Below are 22772 nucleotides of genomic sequence, written 5' to 3'. Positions count from 1 at the left end.
GGTCTGTACTTGCCCACATTTTGGTGTTTTATAGTTGCTTCCATATCTTTAGTAGACGTTACGTTCCTGTGGAACAGCGTGAGGATTCCTTCTGCTGTTGCTGTAGTTCAGCTGAGAATTACTGTCAAGCCACGAGGTTACAAGATTACAAACTGTAAGGTTACAAGTACCTTTAAAAATCATTAGTGAAGAAGCAATATTATGAAAAGGCCTCAAACTTATTTTTTCACTTTGCCTAGAACAATCTTTAAATACTTCCAGGGTTTCTCAACCAAGGTGGAATATGGAAGTCACACCACAGTGAGCAGGAAGGTTTTCTCCCCTTTCCTTTTTACTTCATGCAGTTTTTATTCTAATGAGACATCCCTGCAATTACCATCATTGCCTTTCACTGTACACGGAACATTTTTTCTAGGCAGGTTCAGTGATTACACCTGCAAAACTGTCAGTCCGACAGCAAAACCCCCGGCACTCTGCAGTTTGCAGGCAACCTGCACGCTCAGCGTATAATAACACATCCCAGGTATTAAGTGGTGAGCGAGCTGCCATTAGAGAAATAGCCAAATCTCTCGCAGCCCACGGGAGAGAAGGGTTTAAAGGTCTTGGCTCAGCCACGTGGTGTGGGGAATGGCACTATTTCTATTTTTTTGGGGGGGAGATGAAGTGAACTTTAGTAATCCCTCAGCTGATGATGGACAAATGTCATGTTGCTCTTGGGCACACCTACTCTCTATCCTCTTTCTTACTCCTCCTGCTTGTTTTTGGGATGTGTGTGACACAGTTCTTGTGTCTCGGTTACTGAGGAGGCTGTGAGATGCAAGGCTCAGCCATGACATTTTTTAAGACCAGACACTTGGCAGTGTCTTCAAAATTCCCTATTTCTTGTCCATCCCATTGAGCCACCAGTGAGGTGAGGCACCAGTATTATTGTGCAGAACAGTAGTAAACGTGATGCCTGGCTTTATCAGATGAAAGTTCATCTTGATACGTATTTTTTTACCCCAAAGTAACCAGCACGTGTGGCTGTCCATTGCCCTGACCCAGCAGAGATGACAGCACCTGCGGGAGCCCCTCCTGCTGTGCGTGGGGAATGTGCCCACCTCCGTGCAGGTGTTTCGGCGGGCTGCAAGGCACGCAGGCCAAGGCTTTGGCAGGTCTCCAGAGCCCATCAGCGCCTGGCACGGCTGCTTGCCTCTCTGCAGGAATGCAGCCTGAGCGAGGAGCCTGCCTGTTTGGCCGCTGCTGTGCCGCCCCATCGGGCCCGAGCATCCCCAGGCTCCCGCTGCTCCTGCATTAAGGCATTTCTGTGTTGGTGGCGAACGCTTTTGTTTGCCATCTCCTCTTATTTTCCCTCTGAAGTTGTTGGTCATTCCTTCGCAGCAGAAGCTTTGCATAATCCAGACCTGGTTTCTGTTGATGGATGCTTCGCTGGTAGCCTTTCGACCTGCTGAATGCGTTTGGATTGGTTTAGAGGGATTTTATTAAAGGATGAAGTTAGTCTTTGTTAGCATGAGAAGCAGCAATAGGTAAAGATGTTTTTATTTTAAACCCATCAGTATCAGGGAGTATTTTCTGTCGTGTGGAGGAGTAAAAAACAAACAAACAAAAATACAAATAATAAAACAAATAGTGAATAGTCGCACAGCTCCCATCTTTCGAAGAGAAAAGCTTTTGATTAGATCACAATCTTGCATAAGCACCTCCATAGGGCCTTTGGTCAATGCAGCAGGATTTGTGAAGGTTTATTTCCCCCCGTCAGTAAAGCAGGATATCTACCTGCAACATATTGTAGCATGCTTTTTCCCCTAATTAGAATCTTAGTTTAATGGCTCTCCTTCCTTTCCCTTTCCTCCTATCAGTAGTGTCCTAAAAGCTAAATTGGCAAACATTTTTTTTTTTGGTTTTAATATTTAATGACTGAAAAAGATAAAAACGCTTTTAGAAAGAGTCAGTCAGTTGATAAGGTAGGGAAAATAAGAAGATGTCGATGAAGATGTGCACAAACATTCATTTCCTTCTGCGTAGAATGTGCATTGAAGTGTATCAGGAGGTCTGGGGGGGAAAAAGTCCTTAATGAAAACATGCTCATGGCAGCTACAATTGTTTGTGAATTCAAATAGAGTAGACCTTAAAAGGTATTTCGCAGGGGAAACTGAGCATTGCATCAAAACATCCATGCGTGAAAACTGTGTCATTTATTTTTTATTTATTTTTGGGGGGTGGAGGGGAAAGTGGTATTTTTTTTTAAAGCCTAGGGTAGTAGGAGGTCCCATAATTTGGGATGTCCCTGTCCCTGTTTGCTGGAGGCTCAGTTGCACTGGGCTCCTCTCAGTGCCTCTGTCTGCAGTGGTCAGGGCAGCCCCAGCGTCGATGGGGTCCCCAGGCCAGCAGGCAGTTAAAGACCTGAGCACTTACTGGCACGGATGAGCCTTCAGAAACCAAGCTGTTGTTCTTACGTTCACTATAGTTCAGTTTTGAGTAGCGGAAATCGTGTTTTGTGGTGTTAAATCTCTCCCTAAGAATTCTCCTTAACTGACCTTGTTTATTTGGATTTTCTCAGTATAAATATGGGCCGGAGGCAAGCAGCAATGTTGAGAGCAGCTTCTTAGGAATATCTGATTTATTTATTTTTCCCCTTAGCATCATGTATGCTCGTAAGCTCGGGTAATAGTTGGAGATTTTGAGGGTAAATGTTTTGCAATGTGCCTGCCGTAGATTTAACAGCAAACTCTTTGAGGAGATTTTACCACCTTGCCACTGTATGTGGACAAATGCAATTAGCAGTGAAGAGCTTCTTACATGCAAATTGGTTGTGTTTACTGAACAAACTCTATCAGCTTAATCTAAAAAGAATGGGAAAAAAAAGGAAAAAAAAGGAAGAAGACCTTAAAGGTGGTTACTGCCTTGTTTGTGCTCAACCTTCTTGAGCTTTCAGAGCAGCAGCAAAAACTCCCCTGCAGCCAAACCCAGCTCCAGGAGCCTGAGCAGACCCTGTTGGAGGTGCTCGTGTCCTCCCTGCCGCTGCAGGGTGCATCCTGCCATCGTTACCTTTTCTCCCTTGGGCACGGGGCTGGCGTGGGGCTGGCAGCTCAGCCCCCCGGCAGGATTCGCCTGTAGCTGGCTTTTCACCTCGCTTGGCCACAAAGCGCCGAGTCCCAGATGCCAAAGCAGCTTCCGAGATTGGGGAATACCGGTTCTCATGGTGGTATGCCGCGTGTCGTTACCGCATCGGAGAGAAATGAAAAGGTTATTAATGGATGAAACAGGTAACATGCCATTAAGGTGCTGTCACAGTAAAATAATTGCTTTGCAGACATTAGGCACAGAGGCTCGGCATTATCAGCTAATGTCCTAAAATTATGTTTACTCGCTGGGTTAGCACTTCCCCAGTATTCGGCTTTCTCTCTGTTAATGAGCTCGTGTTCCCTACGGGCAGTCAAGTATTCTGTCAGGCTTCAAAATAAGCGCCTTCGCCGCTTCTCGTGCAGATCACTGAAACCAGGTAAACAAGCGGCCACGAAATGGAGATGCTGCAGTTACCAGGATCCTGCGCCTTGTTCCAGCTGCAGGAAACAAAAGCAGTGTTTGGGGTTTGTTTCTTCTTAGAGGAGTGTGGTGCAAATCACATCTGTTTCTGATTCATGGTGTTAATTACATGGGGGGTGAGCAAGTACAACACGCAGGCTGAAAGGGATGGAGAGTCTGTACAGGCTTGGGTCTTGTCTGTGCTCCTGGAGTAAGAGTTACAGAGTGGCTTCCTAAATCCTCTTCCTTGTCGGAACAGCAGTGTTCCCGGGTAGGTGGTTTCATTTTTTTGAGCATTCATTTAATTGTTTTCCCATTGAAGCCATGGAAAAACAACACTTAAGTTTAAGGAAGCCAAACTAATCCCACTTTACACGTAGAGAGCTGTAGCCTGAGATGATGTGCGAGGTAAGCGTGCTTTCGTATACTCCTCATCTGAGCTGCTAATGCCTGTTCTGGTAATTCAGAAAACGATGCTAATGTAGCAGGTTCAGCGTTGGTCAAAGGCTTAGGCTCGACATGGCTGCTGTGTCTGATTTGTTGTTGTTTCTGATGCACAACTGCCTACATAAATGCAGTTGCTTGTATGCGTCTCAGAATAAAAACTTCCATATTTTACACAGGAACTTACAGCACTGCGAACTACTGTAATTACCCTAGTGCAATTCTTGTAAAAAAAGCAATGCTTTTCAGTTAAAATCCTGAAAAGCATTAATGTGAGAAGAGATGAGAAAGGGAAGTTTGTGGGTGCTATTTTAACCCCCCCCCCCCACGCTTGCCTTAAGCATGTATTGATGTGGGATAGGTGTTAAAATTGTCAACCAATTCACTTTTATATCCAATTTAAACTGAAAGATTTAGAGTGAAATTATTTACGCCTATTAAAAAAAAATATCAACAACTAAAACCAGCAAATTAAACAAAACCAATACCAGTACCCGCAGAAAACACCTGCTTTCATGTGGAAATCCAGCTGCCAGGTAGGCATTTATCAGGAACAAAGACTAGAGGAGGAAATGAGTACTACATGAATAGGATGTGCACTTCTGATCTTCGAGATCTTTTGAATTATTTTGCTTAAATTAAAAAGTTCAATTATTACTCCAAGTTAGTATGTGCATAATTTAGGCCTTCTGTAGATGATGTTCCTGTATTTGATGATGGAAGACCATCGAGCAGCCCCTGGCTTTGAGCAGTGAGACCTTCCGTGACTGCATCTATAGATAGGCAGTGCTTAAGCTCCACACGGGAGCAGGAGCAGGGGCTGGCACTCGGCTATGATCTGCTCCCTTGGTTTGGTTACTTAAGAGGGCTGTTCAGGACAGGGCATCAGCCCATATGAGTGCTATCAGCCCGCTTCAACAAGTCAGATTATTTAATTAGCCCTCCTAAGACACTTCTATTTTTATAACTTATTTTTGAGCGCTCTTGCTAAGCTAGAAGGTCCAGGTTCAGATTTCAAAAAGCGTTTTCAGCTCCTGGTGTTGTTACCACAACTCCCCTGTGTTCTCATCCTGAGAAAACACAAGGAGGTAGTAATAAGCGATTGGGGCTAGCTGATACACTTCAGCCCTCAAACCCTGTCTTTCAGGTTTCAGGGATAGCTTATGATGAAGTTCTGCCTGGTCTGAGATGTGGGGCATGTTGGCAGCATGTTCTCCACAGGGGTCAGCTGCTGGCCATCGCCATTCCTTCCTTGCGCCTTTGACCACCATTAATCCAGGGAGCTGCCAGAGGACAGGTCTTTATTCTGGGACCCATATTTTAGAAGTTCTGTGGTTTCCACATGGAATAGGAAAGTTCCCCAGCAATCATTGAAGACTACAGGAAAATTAGCATCTTGCTTGATGCTGGTAAAATGAAAGCGATGCTTGCCCCCAACTAGATGTTCTGCCATTCTTTTATTTAGTTCCACATAGTTAGTGTGTTTTTTAATCTATTTTTTGTTGTTGTTTTTGAGAGGAACAGGAAATAATCTGATGATTTACTATTAAAATTCAATCTAATGTGCATGTTTAGCAGAAAAAATCTTTTAAACCACCTGTGCCCAGCCTCTGTGTCATAGTTATACCTTCAGAGTGTTTGAAACAACGATTTTATCACAAGGGTCATTTCATCATCCTCCACCATCCCCCAAATTGAATTCATTCACAAAGAAAAAATATGCTTTAAAGTGTAAAATTGTCATGTCTGAATTCAGTCAATTGGCTCTTCCTTTCTGGCGAATCACTCCTGGCTAGTTTGGAAAAATGCGTTGTAAAGGTTTCAGTTGTGGTAAGTGGTGGCTTGTGGCTTGAAGCTTGTTGTTGTGGTGACACTTAAGAAACAGTTAATTAAACAAAGCTCAGTCCCAAGGTGATGCTGAAACACTAAGCGGTGAGGGTGCCTCTGTGGATTTGAAAGTCATGTGAAGCTGTTTTGAAAGCAGAGGATATCCTTGCAAGTGATGGTTCCATCCAAAACTGAAACAAATCTGGTTTGGACAAGTCCAGGCAGGTGGCTTTGCCAGGTCACATTCAAAGATCCTGTCCAGTTGCAGGTGAACGCACAGAAATGCATCCTCTTAAGAGAGAGAAATCTATAATGTATTCAGTGCATTATGTTATCAGTAAATTATTTTACTAGCAAATAAGGCTCTTTATTACTTTCGTTCTTGCTTTATTGCATTTGCTGCTCTACATTCAATATGTACAGCATTGGCACAATATAGCTTGCATGCTAGCTAGTGCATTAGCAGAATTGGTAACTGTTCCAAAGCCATAATGCTTTGATATTGGTCCTGTTAAAGCCAGGGAGAAAAACAAAACAAAACAAAAAAAACCAACCCCAAACCCCAACAGTTGTTGCATTTCAGGCTGTTGTACAGTTAGGAAATAATAGCTTATAAATGAAGCAAATGTAGTTGTGGAAGTTTACTGAGATGAGACAAAATTAATATGGCTTCCAAAATACCAGCTGTTTTTTTGGAGTCAGCTTTTAGTTTACAACAGAACTGTGAGCAATTCGGGATAGCAATATAAATTTAAAAAGGGACAAGAATAAGGAATGTAAAAGATGCCAGGCGTAGAATTTTAACATTGAAGATGCTGATTCAATTAACTCGGCACATACGTTTTGGTTATGTTGAAAACAAAATTTCACTCCATGCTCTGAAATTAAGTATTTGACAGTAGACTGAAATAATGTGGAATTATAGTTATTTGAGATAATTTAATGTGGATTAATTTTGATAAATATGATGAGCAAACTGCTCAATGTAGTAATCATATTTGTCTACATATAGAACTGTCTAATAGAAGGGATTTATGCATGGTGCTGGAGAGCACTGCATGCCCTAACTGTAGTGCTATGTTAAGCAGAAGAGTCTTGGGAGACAGTCGTGGCATGAAGCAGAACAGAAATTTATGTAAATATCAAAAGACAAAAAAAATACAAAGTCTAGTTTGAAATGAATCTTTCACTTGCCAAGTTGACACGTCTGAATATTATGCATGTTCTGTGAAAGCTGCCATAGAACTCAAGAACCATAGATGTGCCGTGGTTTTTACATTGACAGCAACTGCTGTAGGAAGCAACCGGCTCTGCCTGCACACCTGGTCTGTTTTGCCACAGAGGATGGCATCATTTCTCCAGGTTTTCATCTGCTTTCTGGTGGAGGTGAACGTGGAATGACTGGGCCAACTTGTTGAGGGTGCTTTGGATTTGCATGTTTTTGTCTCAAAGTACATTAATTTTATAATGCAGAAGTCCTTGCACGTAGGACTGGTACACAATTACCTCCTCAAATGGCAGCTTGCTGTAGCCCATACCTTTGCGTGGAATCATCCACGAAGTGTAGGTTGATGGTGTGTACCATCACCGGGCTGCCTTTGGATGGTCTAAGTAGGGGCACAGGAGAGTACTCATTGAGTTTTCTGCTACCCTTTACACATCATACATGTTGAGTCAACTACAAGAGAGGTTTTTGCAGCAAGAGCTTGAAAACTCAGCAAAACCCATTTAATTTTGCTACTGGAGAGCTGATGGCAAAGAACTAATTATCTGTTGCCAGTGATCCAGACATTAAATGCATCTCAGGTGTAAGGGTCCCTGTATGCTAGCTTACATGGAAAAAAAACAAAACAGGTCTGTCTTGTCCATTTGGGTTGGTTTTCCTTCCCCACTTACTGCTCAGGAAGCCTTTTGCACAGGAACATAGCAAGGCTGTGTGCCTCTTGGGCAAAATAGTCCCGTGCATCACCCAGAGCTGCACACAGAGCCGCTGAGCGGAACATGCCCCTGGTACTTCTGGCGTGGTGGATCCTGACGATGCTGCCTCTAACAGAGATGATGGGACTACGGGAGGTCGGTGGCGAAGCACCACGCTGCTCCTCTATGGAGACTCCTCCGCCGCACAGAAACTGCAGGTGGTGTTGCCGTGACTGGAAAATGAGGTTGAAATGAGCTGTGTGTTACTGGGACCTCTGGCAGAAGGGTCATTTGCTGGTTGACTGCTGGTTGACCATCAGTCTTGGTGTCTCTCACTTTGTCCCGTCATCTTCTGTCCTGTACCAGTCATTGAGAAACAGACAGGCTCAGCACTGCTAAAATTCTCTTATAATTGAATTGCATTTGGTATACATTCCTTCCTTGCAGAAATATTGTCCAAAATATTACGCTTTTGTAGGTCCCCCTATCTTTTTCTTGGTGTTGAAAAAAATTGTATCTCAGAGGGCTGTAACTCTGTGCTTTCCCTCTTGTTCATTGCTAACACACTTGGAAGTTGTGAAAACTTGCTTTTTCAAAGTAATTAAAGAAATCCAGGAAGTGTGATACTGTGTTGAACAAAGAAAAAGGTGAAACTCATGACCTGAAAAGTAGTAGCTTTCGAGTGAATTTCCTACCAGTGCACTGCAGACATGTGACTTTGCTCTGTACTAATTTTTCAAATTCATTCATCAATAAGAACAATGTTTTTCATATTTAAGTTACATATGAAAAAGTGGGTATTTTATTTTTTTTAATTTTTTTTTGTTTTGTTTTTAAAAGCTTGATACATGTAGCGTTGGATCAAGGCACATACAAGACTAGCCAAAGGGCGTACAATGCACTTTGGTTTTTAGTTGAAGAAACAAATGATTATGGCAACAAAGAGTGGCTTGGGGTTTAAACATGAAAATAGCTTATAGTTCAGCAGGAAGGCAGAAAGAAACGATACCTTACAGATTTACCAAGGAATTTCTGGAAAACTGTGACAGTAATGGGCAGTATTCCTGACTGTAACGGCAGTATAGTTAACACATACCTACGTACTGTTTGAGTATACGCTTTTAAAATAGCTGTAAGCTCCAATTTTGTTTACCTTTGTGACTAGAATTTTTTATACCTTGCTTGCATTGCCTGTTTTTTGTCCTGCTTGTTTTTCTTACGAAACTCTCCTCTCAGCCCATTGCTGTTCCGGAGCAGTTGCCAAGCGTTTTCCCTGTGCCCTGCCCCTGCCTCCCAAATGCCTGTGACCATCCATCACTGTTTTCTCTGTAACAAGCAGACCGCTGGTGCTGATAACCAGAAATCTATCCCTAAAACCGTATCTACCCTGTGGTTTCTGGAGCCTAGTGCATTTTTATTATTTTTTTTTTGAATTCCTTGTTAGAAATTTCATTATGCTTTCTTCCAGGGGTCAATTCTTTCCTTACGCGTGTCAACAGTTTCAGTCTCATGCATGTAATTGATTTGATTATTTTCTTTTCAATTGGATTTCACCATTGTTGACATGGATATATCCAGACAGCTGATATTGCCCATTACTACACGCATTTTTGTTTATTGAATATTGTTGTGGTTTACAGATTTAATAGACCCAACATTTAAAGTTCTGTGAGTTTTTGCAACCACTGCTTGATCTTCTTGATTTGCCAGGTTTAACATTATTTTATTAATACCAAAGTGAAAAATGGCCTGTGCTTACACTTACAAGGATCTCAGATGAATGTTCTGACTGCTCAACACGGCAAGAAAATTCACTTTCACAGTCAACAAGTCATCTTACTCAGTAGAACACAAAAGTTAAATGGTCTGTAACTTCAATATTAGCAAGGAAAATACAGTACAAATTACTAAAAAATACTAAAATAGAGAATTGTGGTCAGGTATCCCCACTACATTAATCGCAGCAGTAGCCTGAAATTTGAAACTTTTAATAAAAAGTTCTTAAATATAAATTATATGGCAAATGTACAGTACATTGCTTTGTCAGTCTTTAATCCAGTGTTTTGCAGTAGAACAGCAACCGTTAAAGTCAGTCTTTTCTCGTTTATAAAACAAAAAACAAAAAGAACCCAAACCAAAACCAAACCAGTCTTTCACGTCCTTCAGTATCATGAGTGCGAATGATCTGAATCTGGAATACCACTGTCTCTGTAGCTCCTGTTACTACTGCTTTCACTGTGGCTGTTCTTGTAGAGGTTCATGCCGTTGGGCGGGAAGATGGTGTGTATTACAAACTCCTCCTTGGACACCTGGTCGTTGGTGATGGGTATCATCTGGAAAGAAGTCTCCCTGATTTCCAGGATGGAGTTGTCCTTCTTGGTTCCCGCTTCGGCGTAGTCATCTTTTCTCCTGCGTCCCTTGCTGTAGGCGCAGTTCCGGGAGAAGAGGGACCCGTTCCTGTGGACGTACCAGCACACCAGCGCCAGCAGCGCGATGGCCACCAGCGCCACCGCCCCGCCGATGATGGCGGCCAGGGGCAAGCTGGAGTTTTTGTAAGGCTCCTTCTCCTGCTCCCGGTTGAGGGTGGTGGTCGGGTTGTACATCTTGAGGGGCGCCGTCTCGGTCTCGATGCACTCGGGCGTTTCGTCGGAGAGATAGATGTTGCTGGTTTCCATGGGAACCATGCAGACGCGGTACGGCGACTCGGGCTCGAGCGCCGTCAGCAAGTAGTCGCTTCTGTCTCCGGTGACGATGGTTTCTGTTATAGATCCAAAGGCAGGGCTGTGGCCCATCTTGAGCCAGCTCAGTCTCAGAGCGGTCATCGGCAGCGCCACTTTCCAGGAGATGTGAATGGTCTCCGTGCTCACGGATTTCACGAATATCGTAATGACTTTGCGCACCGGGCTGGCTGTGGTTCTGTAGTTCTTGTTCAGGTTGGGAGCCTTCATCTCAGGCTGTCTGGTCACAGAAACCGGCCAGTGTCCCTGGGCCGGGTACAAGGTGTTTGGCACCGCAGTGGTGATTTGGATGGTGCTTATATCATCCTTACAGTCAAACAGTTCCGCGTTGAGGTCTTTGATAGCCATCCCACGGACTTTTTCCGGTGCCTGGCACATCAGCCCACGCACGTTCACTTTCAAGGGTAAGGACTGCAGCCAGTCACGGACCCATTTCATTTTGCACCCGCAGTGCCAAGGGTTGTTACGAAGGAAGAGTTGAGTTATGTTGTCCAGGTCATCAAAGACACCCTGAGGTAAATTGCTGAGATTGTTGTTGGACATATCTAGCCGGTACAACTGCCGTAAGTAAGAGAAAGCGTTGGGTGGCACACGATTTATATGGTTTTCTTGAAGATAAAGTTTTCTTAGGTTTGTTCCTGGCAAATTTACTGGTGCGGCTGTGAGTGAATTGCGGACCAATGACAGTTCTGTAAGATTGACTAGATTCATGAAGACCTTGTCTCCTAATCCGTGGTTATTTAGAAGATTTCCGTCTAAAACAAGGCGTTTTAGATTTGTAAGGTCTTGGAGGGACAGCTCTGAAATCGTGGAAATACGATTATCATCCAAGCGTAGCTCTTCTATCGTTTTAGGCAAACCCCAGGGAATGGTGCTAAGGTGATTTCGAGAGAGAAAAAGAAGTCTGAGATAGATGTTGTCCCGGAAAGCTCCGTCCTCAATGCTAACAGCGGAAACCGAATTATCATCCAAATGCAGTTCTTCCAGATAGGGAATTTGTGAAAGTGAATCATAAGTAATGGTCCTTATGTTATTCTCCTGCAAATGCAGTTCTTTAACGTACTTAGGGAGGTTAGTGGGGAATTCATCTAGGCTGTTGTGGTATAAATATATTCTTTCCACCCTAAGCAAGTTCTTCAGTTCTGAAGGAATCCCAGCATTATTAATTTGATTGTTCTGAAGGAAGAGGGTAGTAGCATCCTCTGGGATTCCTGTAGGAATAGATGTCAAATCGCGATCATTACAATATATGAAACCCACATCACAGCGACATACTGAAGGGCATGGTTTGGCACTAACAGAATAAGGTGCCATGTCAAGTAACAGCCCTATTTTAGTCCAAATTAGGAAGATGCTCCAGGTTACACTAATCATGGTCAGGAATGATGAGATTTGTATACAGTTCTGATCTTCAACAATCTAAAAAAACCAAACAAACAAAATTATCCAGATCATCAGCGAAGAAACTCCAATGAAAATTCAACTTCAACATTACAGAAGACATCTGAAACACACACATGAAAATAAATTCAAGTTGGCAGACATTTTACTTTCTCTACATCAGTTATTATACTCTTTCTTTTACTAATTCAATTAATAAACTGTTCTGCCTGGTAATTTAAAGTAATATAATCAGGTATGTCTGATCTGTAAATAGCTCTGTTTAAGCAAGAAAGCTCCTTCTGAGGATTCCTCCATGTTTCACATGTGGGTTTTGTTCATAGATACCCTTGTAAGTACAGAGCTGAAGTCAAACCAGAGTTCAAGTAAATCATTCTGTATCTGAAAGATAAGAATTCCTAAGCCAGCTAACTACCTAGGAGCCCTTACGTGAACTATAAAACCCTCACCAAACCCACGAGTTCAGTGGTAGCTATTCTGCAGGTTCAAGAAAGTCCTAATGGCACAGTACAAAATGCAGACAAGAGAGCAAAGACCAGCTAAAGAGCTTTCTTGATTTTTTTTTTTGAGTGTTCAACATAATGTTGCATGTTTTACAAACACTGCAGCTTACTTTTCTTGTTTTTCAAGCTGGAATGTTTAGAAAGGTGAATATAACAATTGGTGTGTAGGTTACAAACTGACATAGCTGTTAGAGCCGTGGCTTTCTACTTGACTGGATGGAATATTTCATTACATGCTTAATTTCATGTTTAAATATTTGTCATTCTCAAAAGTCTTCTTACTAAAGCAGTACACTAATAAGAGACTATTTGGCAGGTTTAACCACATTTTCACATCTTATTAGTTCAAACTGTGCAGGTAAGGACAATATAAATTAACTCTTGAGACTGAAATTGTGCTTTGCACTGGTTGTATGTTTGTACATTGAGCTCAGGTAATTAGCATTTTTATAGCTTTTAAGACAATATAATTCAATTACCATTGTAATTAGGGTTGTGAAAACTTTTGTAAGATGACCTATGCATTAACAGATGCCATGACCCTTTCCTTCTCTTGTGGGTTCATATATTAATTGAACTTTATTCTCCGAGGCACGAAAAGAAAAACAAATTAATATTGATCCTACCGTATTTAAAGGTAAGAGTAAATTTTGTGCTTGAGGATGTCCAGCAAACGCAATTTCTGTCTCACGAGCTGCTCTTACACTTTACTCCATGGAGCTGCTTCTCCCTTGGCTGCGTTTACTTGAGCGATCCTTCCGGCGGTGCGAGCCTCCTGGCACTACGCTCCGGGAGCAATCCAACAAAGATTTATCATGGTACATAAGCACACCAGGCCAGGGAGGAGAAAAGCTTCAACTTCCTTCTATTTTTGTCCTCATGTAAAGTCTGTGAAAGAAGGACAGCCTCTTTTGTTTGGTTTAACGCCTTTTAACAGGAATTACTTTCTTTGTAACTCGTACCAACTCTTGTGTGTGGTGCAGTTGTCGGCGGTGACTTGAGCGCCGCGTGATGGAAACTATTCATTATGCTCAGGCTGGAATGGTGGTTGCCTCTTCAGGAGGTCAGCAGCGGGCTTTTATCTCTGTCCAGAATTATCCAAGGGTAAATTTTGTACAGTGGCTACATCCTGGTACATCCACGCCTTTTGGAGAGGACCATTTTCCAACTCTCACTTTTTATACACTTGTTCCGAATTTGTAATGCAGGAAAGAACTCCTCCTGCGCCGCGCGCTGATGGCAGGTGGCTCTGCCCTCAGCACGTCATGCAGGTCGGGTGGTTTTCTTCATGGAAAGACACAACAGTCTTCCTTCCCAGAGAACTCCCCTTGAAAGCTTTCCTTGAACTCTTACTTTCCTGTAAAGTAACAAACAGAAGAAATTGTAATTAATAACAAGTGGTGGTGGGCGCTAGTATTCAGAGTTGTGCTGCATCCCCATATAAATTATGCTGTTTATTAACTAGCACAGCTCGTTACACCAAAACGATGGTATTTCAACAAAAGTCAGAGACGTTCGGAAACATCTTTTGCTGTTTAGTCTCGTGCTGCTGCCGTTTTGCTGGAACAAATCTTTTCCCTCCTTCCAGTAGCAAATGAAGTCATCCTGCATTAATAGATGGTAACAAAATCTGTGTAAGTGATGTTTCCCACTGGAGGACAAATGGCAGTCCTGCCTCCTGGGAGGAGGCCAACGTGTTTGCTTGCTTTTTCTCCCTGGTAAACTGAGGCATATCAGCCTCTCCTTGGCTTTAAATCTAAGATGAGTTAAACACCATTCAGTAGCTCTTGGAAGAAAGATGAAAAGTTTTCACTCAAACAGAATTAGTATTTCACATCTGCAATCCAGTTCCTGAATTGTGAACTAGTCATCTGTGTCAGCTTTTTGACAACGGAGGTAATATGTGGGTTTTCTCCATGAAGTGTGCTCAGTATGCCAGGCTGTATGAACCTTTAAGCACTTGTATTTGTCATTTTGCACAGTGGAATCACTATTTAGATTGGTGTTTTATTAATCTGATTTTTCTCATTTCAAGAAAGAAAAATAATCTCGGCTCTTCCTATTTCTTGAGGCACTCTAATTATTTGGTCATTTTTGAATGGCAATATTTTAACTCAGGCTACTTCATAGCACTCCTGCAGAAAGCATTCAGTGAGATACCCAGTCTCTGTTCCCTGAAAGCACGTAGGCACTATCTGTTTGAAATAGAAACGGTTAAGTCTGAAAAAAAAATAAATCCTTAACATTTACTTCCTTTTCCCTTTGGTGATTGCATGTAGTCCAGGGAACAACTGAGTGCAGGTCTCAGCACTGGAAAGCTATGAAGAAACAGCAGGATGAATAATAATAATGCTTGCTTAGCTCCCTTCATACGGGCATAGGTAGAGTTGCTTCTGTCCATCATAAAATAATAGACCTACACAAAAGCAGTCTCTGCTTTAAAACCCTTTTGCGATTTGGAGCAGGTATCATGAAGTCCTCCTTTAGTAGATCCTGTAGCAACAGGAAATTTGCACTGACACAAACTGACTGACACAGATAAAATTATGCTCCTCTTCAATGTAAAAAGGTGACTATTTAACACAAAAAAAAAAAAAAGGCAAACCAAACCCACTTCTGAGATGGTGGTACTGTTCTCTGAGGAAATCGTGAAGCTTTAGCTCTTCTTATGCTGCTTTCATGCTTATCTGAGGGTTTCTGTTTTTGGTTTTTTTTTTTCACCTCATTTCAGCAGTTTTGTAGTGACAATCGTTAGCTTAAAATGAGAGATGCACTGTAAGATTGGCAGAAATAAGTACTTTAACATATGCTTTATTTAAGGTAAAAACTCTGTGTGGCCACATTTGGGATATAAGGGAATTCCTGTGTTGTAGGGCTTGGTTAACATATGCAGTCAGTAGAAAATGGAACAAAAAGGCTCCACATTCTTTGAGATTAAGCAGTGTCCGATTTCCTTGGTCTGTATTACTGAAGTGTTTGTGGAAACTTAAGTCCAGGATCTATTCCTAAAACCTGGAAATAAACACGTGCTTAACAGCTGTATAAAAAATGATTTCTCTCAAGAACTAATGTGAAGTTGTGACAGAGGGTATTTTCTGGAAGTTAAATTATGAAGTAGGAACAAGAAGTTGTTGAGTAGGCCTTCGAAGGCTACAGTAACTTTTAAAAACCTATAAAAAAAATAATTCTATGAATCGTTCTTTGGAACTTTTAGAGTTGTTAAGTAGGCTGTAAAAAAAAGCATGTTAGTATTGATCAAAAGAGAATTTGTAGTATGCCTACATTACATACACATAAACATGAAAAAGTGCGTTTATTTTACCTTTCTAGCATATTAACTGTTTCTTCTTTGCTCCATTTGATAGTCATCCCTTCATTTATTGCCATTGTAATAGCGGTAATGTGTAGGATTAAAATGAAAGCACTAAAGCTCATTAGGGTCTTGGAATTTTTTTATCCGTGCTCTCAAAAATTACATAAAAACAAGGAAGAAAAATAAAAGCAGGTCTCTTTGGAGAAGACGACACTGTTTCAAAAATGTGGATTAAGACCATACCCCCCACTCCCTTTTCTAAACTTAGAATAGTTTTCTTCAGGTTCTGATTGTTTGATATCTTGCACTTCCCTTTTATATCTCAAGCCATAGCTGAAAACAATGTTTTTGCATATCAAAGGCTCCAGTGATCTGTCTACAGAGAAGAAGGGAATCCTGCTGCCATGCTCAAACTCTCCTCCTCTTGAGCTGTCTCTAAATATTCCCTGACACCCAGCCATTATAGCTGATCCTGCAGGATGAAAAGAGAAGTGACCCCCGCTGGGCCAGGCGCTGTGTCCAGGTCTCCGCGACATCAAATTAGGAGGCTTCATGGACACATGGCTTTGAAAGGAGGCGTTAATTTTGAGCAGAGCAGAAAAAGATGGATTTCAGAAAGCAGGTGCCAAAATTCATTTTTTTTTAAATGGGAAAAAAAATAAAAAAAGACTTTTTTGGTAACAAGAGTAATGTCAGAACAACTGAACAGAGCTTTTATGCTTATCTTTATTCGGATTTGAATGTTTTCATGGACTGTGCTGGACTGCAGTGTTAAGTTACTTTTCCTGGGACACCGTGTAAGCAAGCACATTGCTACATCTGGGGGATGCCCGAGACTTGTGCCTGCACTTATCGCTGGGCTGCAGCTACAGGGGGGGGGGGAATCTCATTTTAAAACGTGGAAGGTAATTTGCACTGTACGAGAAAACCCACCAAAGAGCACTGTATTTACTGTAACACGTGGTATCCAGCTGCGCCGCCTGACTTGCATGCAAGCTGCAGGGCGGAAAAAGAAAAAAAAAAAAGAAAAAAAAAAAAAAGGTTTGGTATGTTTGAAAAGCCAGGAGTTTACCTAAAAGCAGTGCCAAACAGATTTCTTCTTTCCAAGCTGTGATAAAACCTGAATAAAATCCAGACCTGGCGCACTTCGGGTCACACAGTGCTTACTTGAATTTCTACTCCACCTCTGCGGTCCCTGCCAGCAGCTCAGGGAGCTGCAAAAAGCAAGGGCTTATTTCTAACCACCAACCCCACAGGGCCAAGGATGGCAACTTCTGTCCAGGCTTTTCAGGTTATAAAGGACAGAAGTAACATTTGAAGTGTTAGGATACGTGCATTCGACAAGCCTCAGTCAGTTTACCTCAATGAGTGCTCGTACACTGCAGAATTACCTCCATGTTGGTTTCTATCCTGAACTGGAGCAGAAACACAACATGTTTTGTGCTCCCCGCCCTTCAAAACAGCGGTGAAGCCACCTATTCCCTGCACAGCCAGGTTACTTCCCAAAAGCCAGGGTTCCTCTCAAAAAGCTTCACAAACTTTTCAACGCCGCCTCCCCACCGCTAACCTGTACTTCACGCGCCGTGTTGTGTTTTTTGAAGTGTCTGACTCGGAGTTAGTTGATCGTGACAGCAAAACGCTCTCTAAGCAAGGGGCTGAAATTTCCACGATTATCGTGTTTCGGGAAGGTGCCCCGCTCCTTTGTTCGGCGCTAGGCAAGCAGAAGGTCCCCTGGCTGCCTTCGGGGGGCTGGAGAATGCAGAGGCTTTCAGTGAGGTGCCGGTGAGCTCCCCAGGGCAGAGTCTGGTGAAATTTGCCTCTCCCCGCCTTGGAGATAGGTGTTACTTATTTTTTTGCCCCCCCCCCCACCTTATGCAGTAGTTGCACATACATAATATTGCCTTTGGCTGGCTGGTTCTGCCGTACTCCCATGTCTTAAAAAATGCAGGTTTCGGTGTGCTCTCTCTCCCTGGCTCAGAAATGGATGCTGGGCAGAAGTTTAACTCCACACCCAAGGCTTGCCGAGCCCCTGTTTGCCGCAGAGGGTGGAAGTGAACCCAGAGTTGTTCAGTGGTCATTCTCCAAAGTTCACTGCCAGCCATATGCTGATGGTGCTCGCTCCGGGCCGTGCTGGGCTCGGGCACAGGCTGCCCATCCCTGAGGCGCTTGGAGGGGAGCGCTCTGCTCCGCTTCGTGCTCGCTGCCTCAGCGCTCGCCTCACCCCCTTTGGCCAGCGATGGCTGCTGGGTTTTCTCCCGAGAGGTGCTGCCGAGGTGAGCTGCCCTGCCTGCGCTTCAGCCGAGAGAACGGAGCACAAACGCTGCCGTGCTTTCAAGGGGAAAATCATTTTTCCCCTCTGACAAATGCAGGTGGCATTATACCTGCCACGGAGCTCCTGGCACAAACCGTTCGGCGTACAAAAAAATACGGCTCAAAGAGATACGGCTGCGGTGGATTTGTTTCTCTCCCTTCTCAAACCCTTGCCTCCTCGTTGGGATTTGCCCCGGGAACAGAAAACTTGGGGCACCATGGAGGGGCCAGGTCGGCTGTTCCTGGCTGCACGACTCGGGAGGATGCCGGCTGCTCCCCAGGGCCCCCAGGACACAGGGGACTCTCCCGCTGGCAACCCCACAACCTCCCAATCCTACAAACTCCGTGCCGCCTCGTGCCTGGAGGCGATTAGGGAAGGCTGCAGGAGCAGCAGCCCCTTCGCACTGCCTGCAGACAAAGATGGCCAGCTACCAACCCAGGCCGCCCCCGAGAGCCGCCGCACCAAGTTTGCAAACTGCAGCCTCCGCTTCTGCTGCCTCCCCCCCAGAGCTACGGGGTGCCGAGGGAAACCCCAAAGAAAACCCCACAGCAAAATCCCCAGACGTGCACCTTTATTTCGTTCTGGCTGCAACACACGCACGCTTTTATTTGCGAAGATGAAAGCTCGCTGCGAGTTTACTACAGAGTTTTTTTGCCCACTGGGGGGTGGTACACGCTGCAAAAACTGTGCTTTGAGAGCCACAAGTCAGATGCTTTTTTGCTGCTGTCCAGTTTTCTCTGCTTTAATTACACCAAAAGTCTCCTGTTGAGAAAAACAGAGGCGGCCTCCGAAGGGGGAATTAAAAGAAAATAAAATAAATCACCCTTTCAGAGACTTTACAGAACCCTTATTTCCCGTGCTGACCGCATGAACAGCGGTATTTTTCTGGTCACTTTCCAGTTAAAATGAAGTGGTTCAAATGTACCAAAAAAAAAAAAAATAAAAAAAAAAAATTAACATTTTAAATGTACACCGAGGCTCAGTCTCCGTTTCTGGTGTACAGGAGGAGCAGGGAAGGCAGGAAAAATAAACACAGCTTTTCGAAGTGATTAAACGTCGGTGGAGAAATTGAGAAGCTCGACAGCAGCACAAATAGGACGATTAGAATAACCTCAGTATATTTTAGGCTAATTGGCCCCGTATAAACCCCGGCGTACCTTTTGTTTATGAAGTATTTGAAAACCGATCTGACACAGGGCTGCATTGTATGGTTTGGGAATAAATTAAAGGAAACTTGAGGGTATTTTAAGGGGGGGGGGAGGAAGGGAAGGGCACCCAAACCTCCGCTACGACCCGCTGCGTGGCTTGGATGGCCAAGGGCAGCGCACAGGGCTCCGTGTTTCGCAGCAGATCGTTCCTCTCCCCGCACACCCCAACGCACAGACGCGGTTTTTGCTCCTAATTCAGCGTTTTTCACCCCAACTCCGAGCGCCGCTCATTAAGGGCGCCGCAGCCCCTGGCACCCGAGGGCGCGCAGTTAATTGCTGCTCCCGTCTCTGCGGGCAGCGTCTTCAGGGGAAGGGAGGGAAAAAAAAAATAATAAAAAAGATCAAATATCGGGGTCAAGATAATGAAGGGGGGGTTTTTAAAGTCGGGCAGCTCCCCGGCCTCTCCGTCCAATGCTCCTCGGGGTTCCGGACCCGATGGGGACCGGCACTGGGACCGGGTTTGGGATCGGGACCGGGACTGTGATCGGGATTGGGATCAGGACCAGGTTTGGGATCGGGATCGGGACCGGGTTTGGGATCGGGACCGCGTGGGCGCCCCGCGGGCTGCAGCGCTTCGCCCAACTCCTGCCGCGCCTTGCCAGCAGCGCGGAGGGGTGTGGGGGGGGATGCAATAATTAATAATAATTAATAGAAATAATTACCACTAAAAGGAGCAGCCCTGCCCGCTGCCGCAGGACCGGCTCGGCGCGGGGACGAACTTGCAGGGATGGGGATGGGAAAACAAAAGGCTCCGGCCGGCTGCCGGGGGACGGGGGTTTGGGGTTGGGGGGGGGGGGGATTTTTGGGGAGGGGGTGAGGACGAGGAGGGCTGCGGGATAAGGCAGGGCAGGGCAGGGGGCTCCGGCCGCCAAGTTGCCGAGAAGTCCCCGGGGCCCCGCTCCCCGTTTCCCCCCGACCCCCCGCGCACGTCGCAGCGCGTAGCCCCGCGCTTACCTGCGGGGCGCGGCGATCCCTAACGCGGCTTTCGGTGCTTGTTTTGCTTTTTTAAGCTGTCGGGGCAGGAGGAGCCGGAGGAGGGGGTTGGGGGGGGGGTGGGTGGGCAGGGGCCGAGCTGCGGGGCCGGCGGCGGTGCGGGCGCCGCGATCCCGGCGCGGTGCCGCGGAGCTGCGCGGAGCCGGGCGCGCGCCCTCAAGTCGCGGCGGGGGCGGGGCCGCGCGTCACCGCCGGGGGCGGGGCTTGGGGGCCTGGAGGGGGCGGGGCCTGGAGGGGGCGGGGCTTGTGGGGGGTGCGCGCGGGGCCGTCGCTAGGGGGAGCAGCCGGCGGCGCCATGGCTGACGGGGGGGGGGGGGGGTTTGGTGTGTTGGGGGAAAATGGGAAATAAAATAAAAAACTGCTAAAAAGCGTTTGTGTGTTTTTTAGCCGCCCCCCCCCCCCCGTGTGTCAGGGCGGGTGGGCTTGGCACTGGGGAAGGCTTTTTGGGACAAAACCTGGCTGCAGGGCAACCCATGAAGAGTCTTCCCCAGATACTCATCCGTAAAGCCAAATCTCCCTCAATAAACGTCCATTTATTGGTAGCCCGGTAATTAGCACCCTCAGTAATTACCGACGAGGTGGGGTTCTCCGCACCCTACCTGTCAGCAGGGGACGTGGGGTCCCCACGCCTGCTGGCACCAGGCCGAGCTCCCGGAGCTCCGTGTCCCTGAGGCCCACGGAAAGCCCCGGAAAGCGGCGCTTTTCCTCCCAAAGTTTGGACATTGGGCGTCCGTCTGTTCGCCTTTCCTCAAAAACAAACCAGGAGGAGTCCAGACTCACCCTTTTTAAAGATTTTTAATGGATTTGTTTGATACTGATTGTCGTACGTGATATTCAGGTGTTGGAAGCGTTATATTTGAAACGCTCTATACGTTCCGTATTTATTCAGAAGGTTTAAAAAAGAAATCCTGGATTGGTCTTCCTTGACAACAAGGGAAAGGGATTTATTTATTTCTTTCTTTATCGCTTCAGTTCGAATCTTTCCCCAAAGACAGTAAAAACTAATAAGAAATTCACTTCGAGTTAAGGTACAGGGGTCTCTGTTGACAGTCCTGGCAGGGTGAGCTGTGCCCTAATCAGCTCAGTATGCAGTGCTGTGTTGCTTATAAATTTTAATGTATATATAGCACATTTCACGCTTGTCCATTTGCGTACATATGCACATGTACTGCACAGACGTGGTACTTGGTGTGTTCGGTTGTGTGGGGCAGGACAATGGACTGGTGACAAAGGAAGACTTTTGAGATGCTCTGAATAACAAGTAGATCTTTTAACGGAGACCCCGTGAAGATTATAGCATCATTTTTCAAAAGTGTTGTGTATTTGGTATTGCTCACGCCTCACTTAGTTGCATTAGTTACCTGATTGCGGTGCTATATTACTGTGCCGTATCACTAAACCTTAGCATATACCTGTGGGATATTCATAAAAGTTGTATACGGCACTCATTCAGCTACCTTTTGGTACTGTTCCAAGTCTGGCCCAGAGCTTGTGGCAGCAGTTAGAAATTACAGTTAGTATTCGTGGAGAATTCCAATGGGCACATGAGAAATAATTAGATTTTACCAAGTCACAGCTGCTCCAGGGTACTAAAGGGTTTTTCATATGTTGTCACAAGCATATTTTTGAATGGGCCCTTTTATGTAAAATCCTTAAATATACTTCGTGAGAACGTGGGTTGCTTTTAAAATCCTTTCCACAAAAAAATGTGTGTTGAGAGCTTGACCCCGTTCTCCATTTTCTTCTTAATCTATAGAAATTCAAGGCCTCTCAAATTTCAGGACAATTGAGGAACTCTGTTAATGCTGATGGGGTAGCTCATGGGTGGGGAATAAAAACATGCATATGTAACGCAGCGGTATCAAGCCTTAGCAATATAATGAGTTATTTTAATTGAATCCTGAAGGTAAAATAGTCTTTTCACCTATATTTTATATATAAAATTAATTAATGCTTGTGACATGGAGATGAAGAGCTTGTCAGACCTATAGGGAAATTACCGTTCGGAAAAAATGGTGATTTTGTTAACACTTCTCAACCTGAGAGGGTTTGGAAGATGGCGGATGGGAAATCCAGAGTGCTTATGCTATACAATGTGTTTCCAGGAATGATAATGCAAGTTTATAACGCACACGTGTAAGGTGCTGTCAGGTCAAAGTGATAACGCTGCTGCTTGTTTGTTTTTCTGAGCACCCTGATGGCATGATAAGAGCCACAGTTCTGGGAGCTGCCCTTAGCCAAAGGTTGACCTGAAGGACTCTGGCTGTGACTCGACAGTGTTTTGGATCTCCTTTGTCCTACTGTAAATCAGGTTTTAGTCATAAATGTTTCTAGGCAAGACATTTATGAAACGTTAAGAAACCAAACACATTGACCGGGAAGCAAAATTGAATCAGAGATCAGTCATCCTTGCTGCAGAGGACAGCGAGCTGGCTTTGCGAGTGGAAACTGAACCGTTGCTGCTTTGAGCTCCTCAAGGACGGATTTCACTTAGATAATGCTGAGAGTAATAGTCTGATATTCAATGAAATACCCTGAAATGAGTGTTAGTGGTTTTTAGCTTTAGGCTTTTATCAGGTTGTATTGATTTTC

The 22772-nt window shown here is 44.7% G+C and overlaps 2 protein-coding genes across 6 annotated transcripts in view; one reads left to right on the top strand and one right to left on the bottom strand.

The window, feature by feature from the left end:
- Nucleotides 1-22772, top strand: part of MACROD2 (mono-ADP ribosylhydrolase 2) — an 862160-nt gene that overhangs the window by 85158 nt on the left and 754230 nt on the right. The window lies entirely within an intron of this gene.
- On the bottom strand, nt 5408-20333 carry FLRT3 (fibronectin leucine rich transmembrane protein 3). 2 transcript variants are annotated; one of them, XM_027453319.3, is made up of 3 exons: nt 20142-20333; nt 12982-13712; nt 5408-11955 (listed from the first exon to the last, which is right to left on the bottom strand). In XM_027453319.3, exon 3 carries the CDS (start codon nt 11823-11825, stop codon nt 9882-9884), a length of 1944 nt encoding a protein of 647 aa, XP_027309120.3. In that variant the 5' UTR covers nt 11826-11955; nt 12982-13712; nt 20142-20333; the 3' UTR covers nt 5408-9881. The 2 variants fall into 2 exon arrangements, with proteins under 2 accessions (XP_027309120.3, XP_071891375.1); XM_072035274.1 differs by having other exon boundaries at nt 5408-11870; nt 20142-20330.

The sequence above is a fragment of the Anas platyrhynchos genome, chromosome 3, assembly GCF_047663525.1.
Source record: "Anas platyrhynchos isolate ZD024472 breed Pekin duck chromosome 3, IASCAAS_PekinDuck_T2T, whole genome shotgun sequence".
In the NCBI taxonomy this organism is placed as follows: Eukaryota; Metazoa; Chordata; class Aves; order Anseriformes; family Anatidae; genus Anas; species Anas platyrhynchos.
This window is presented reverse-complemented; position numbering and strand designations above follow the sequence as displayed.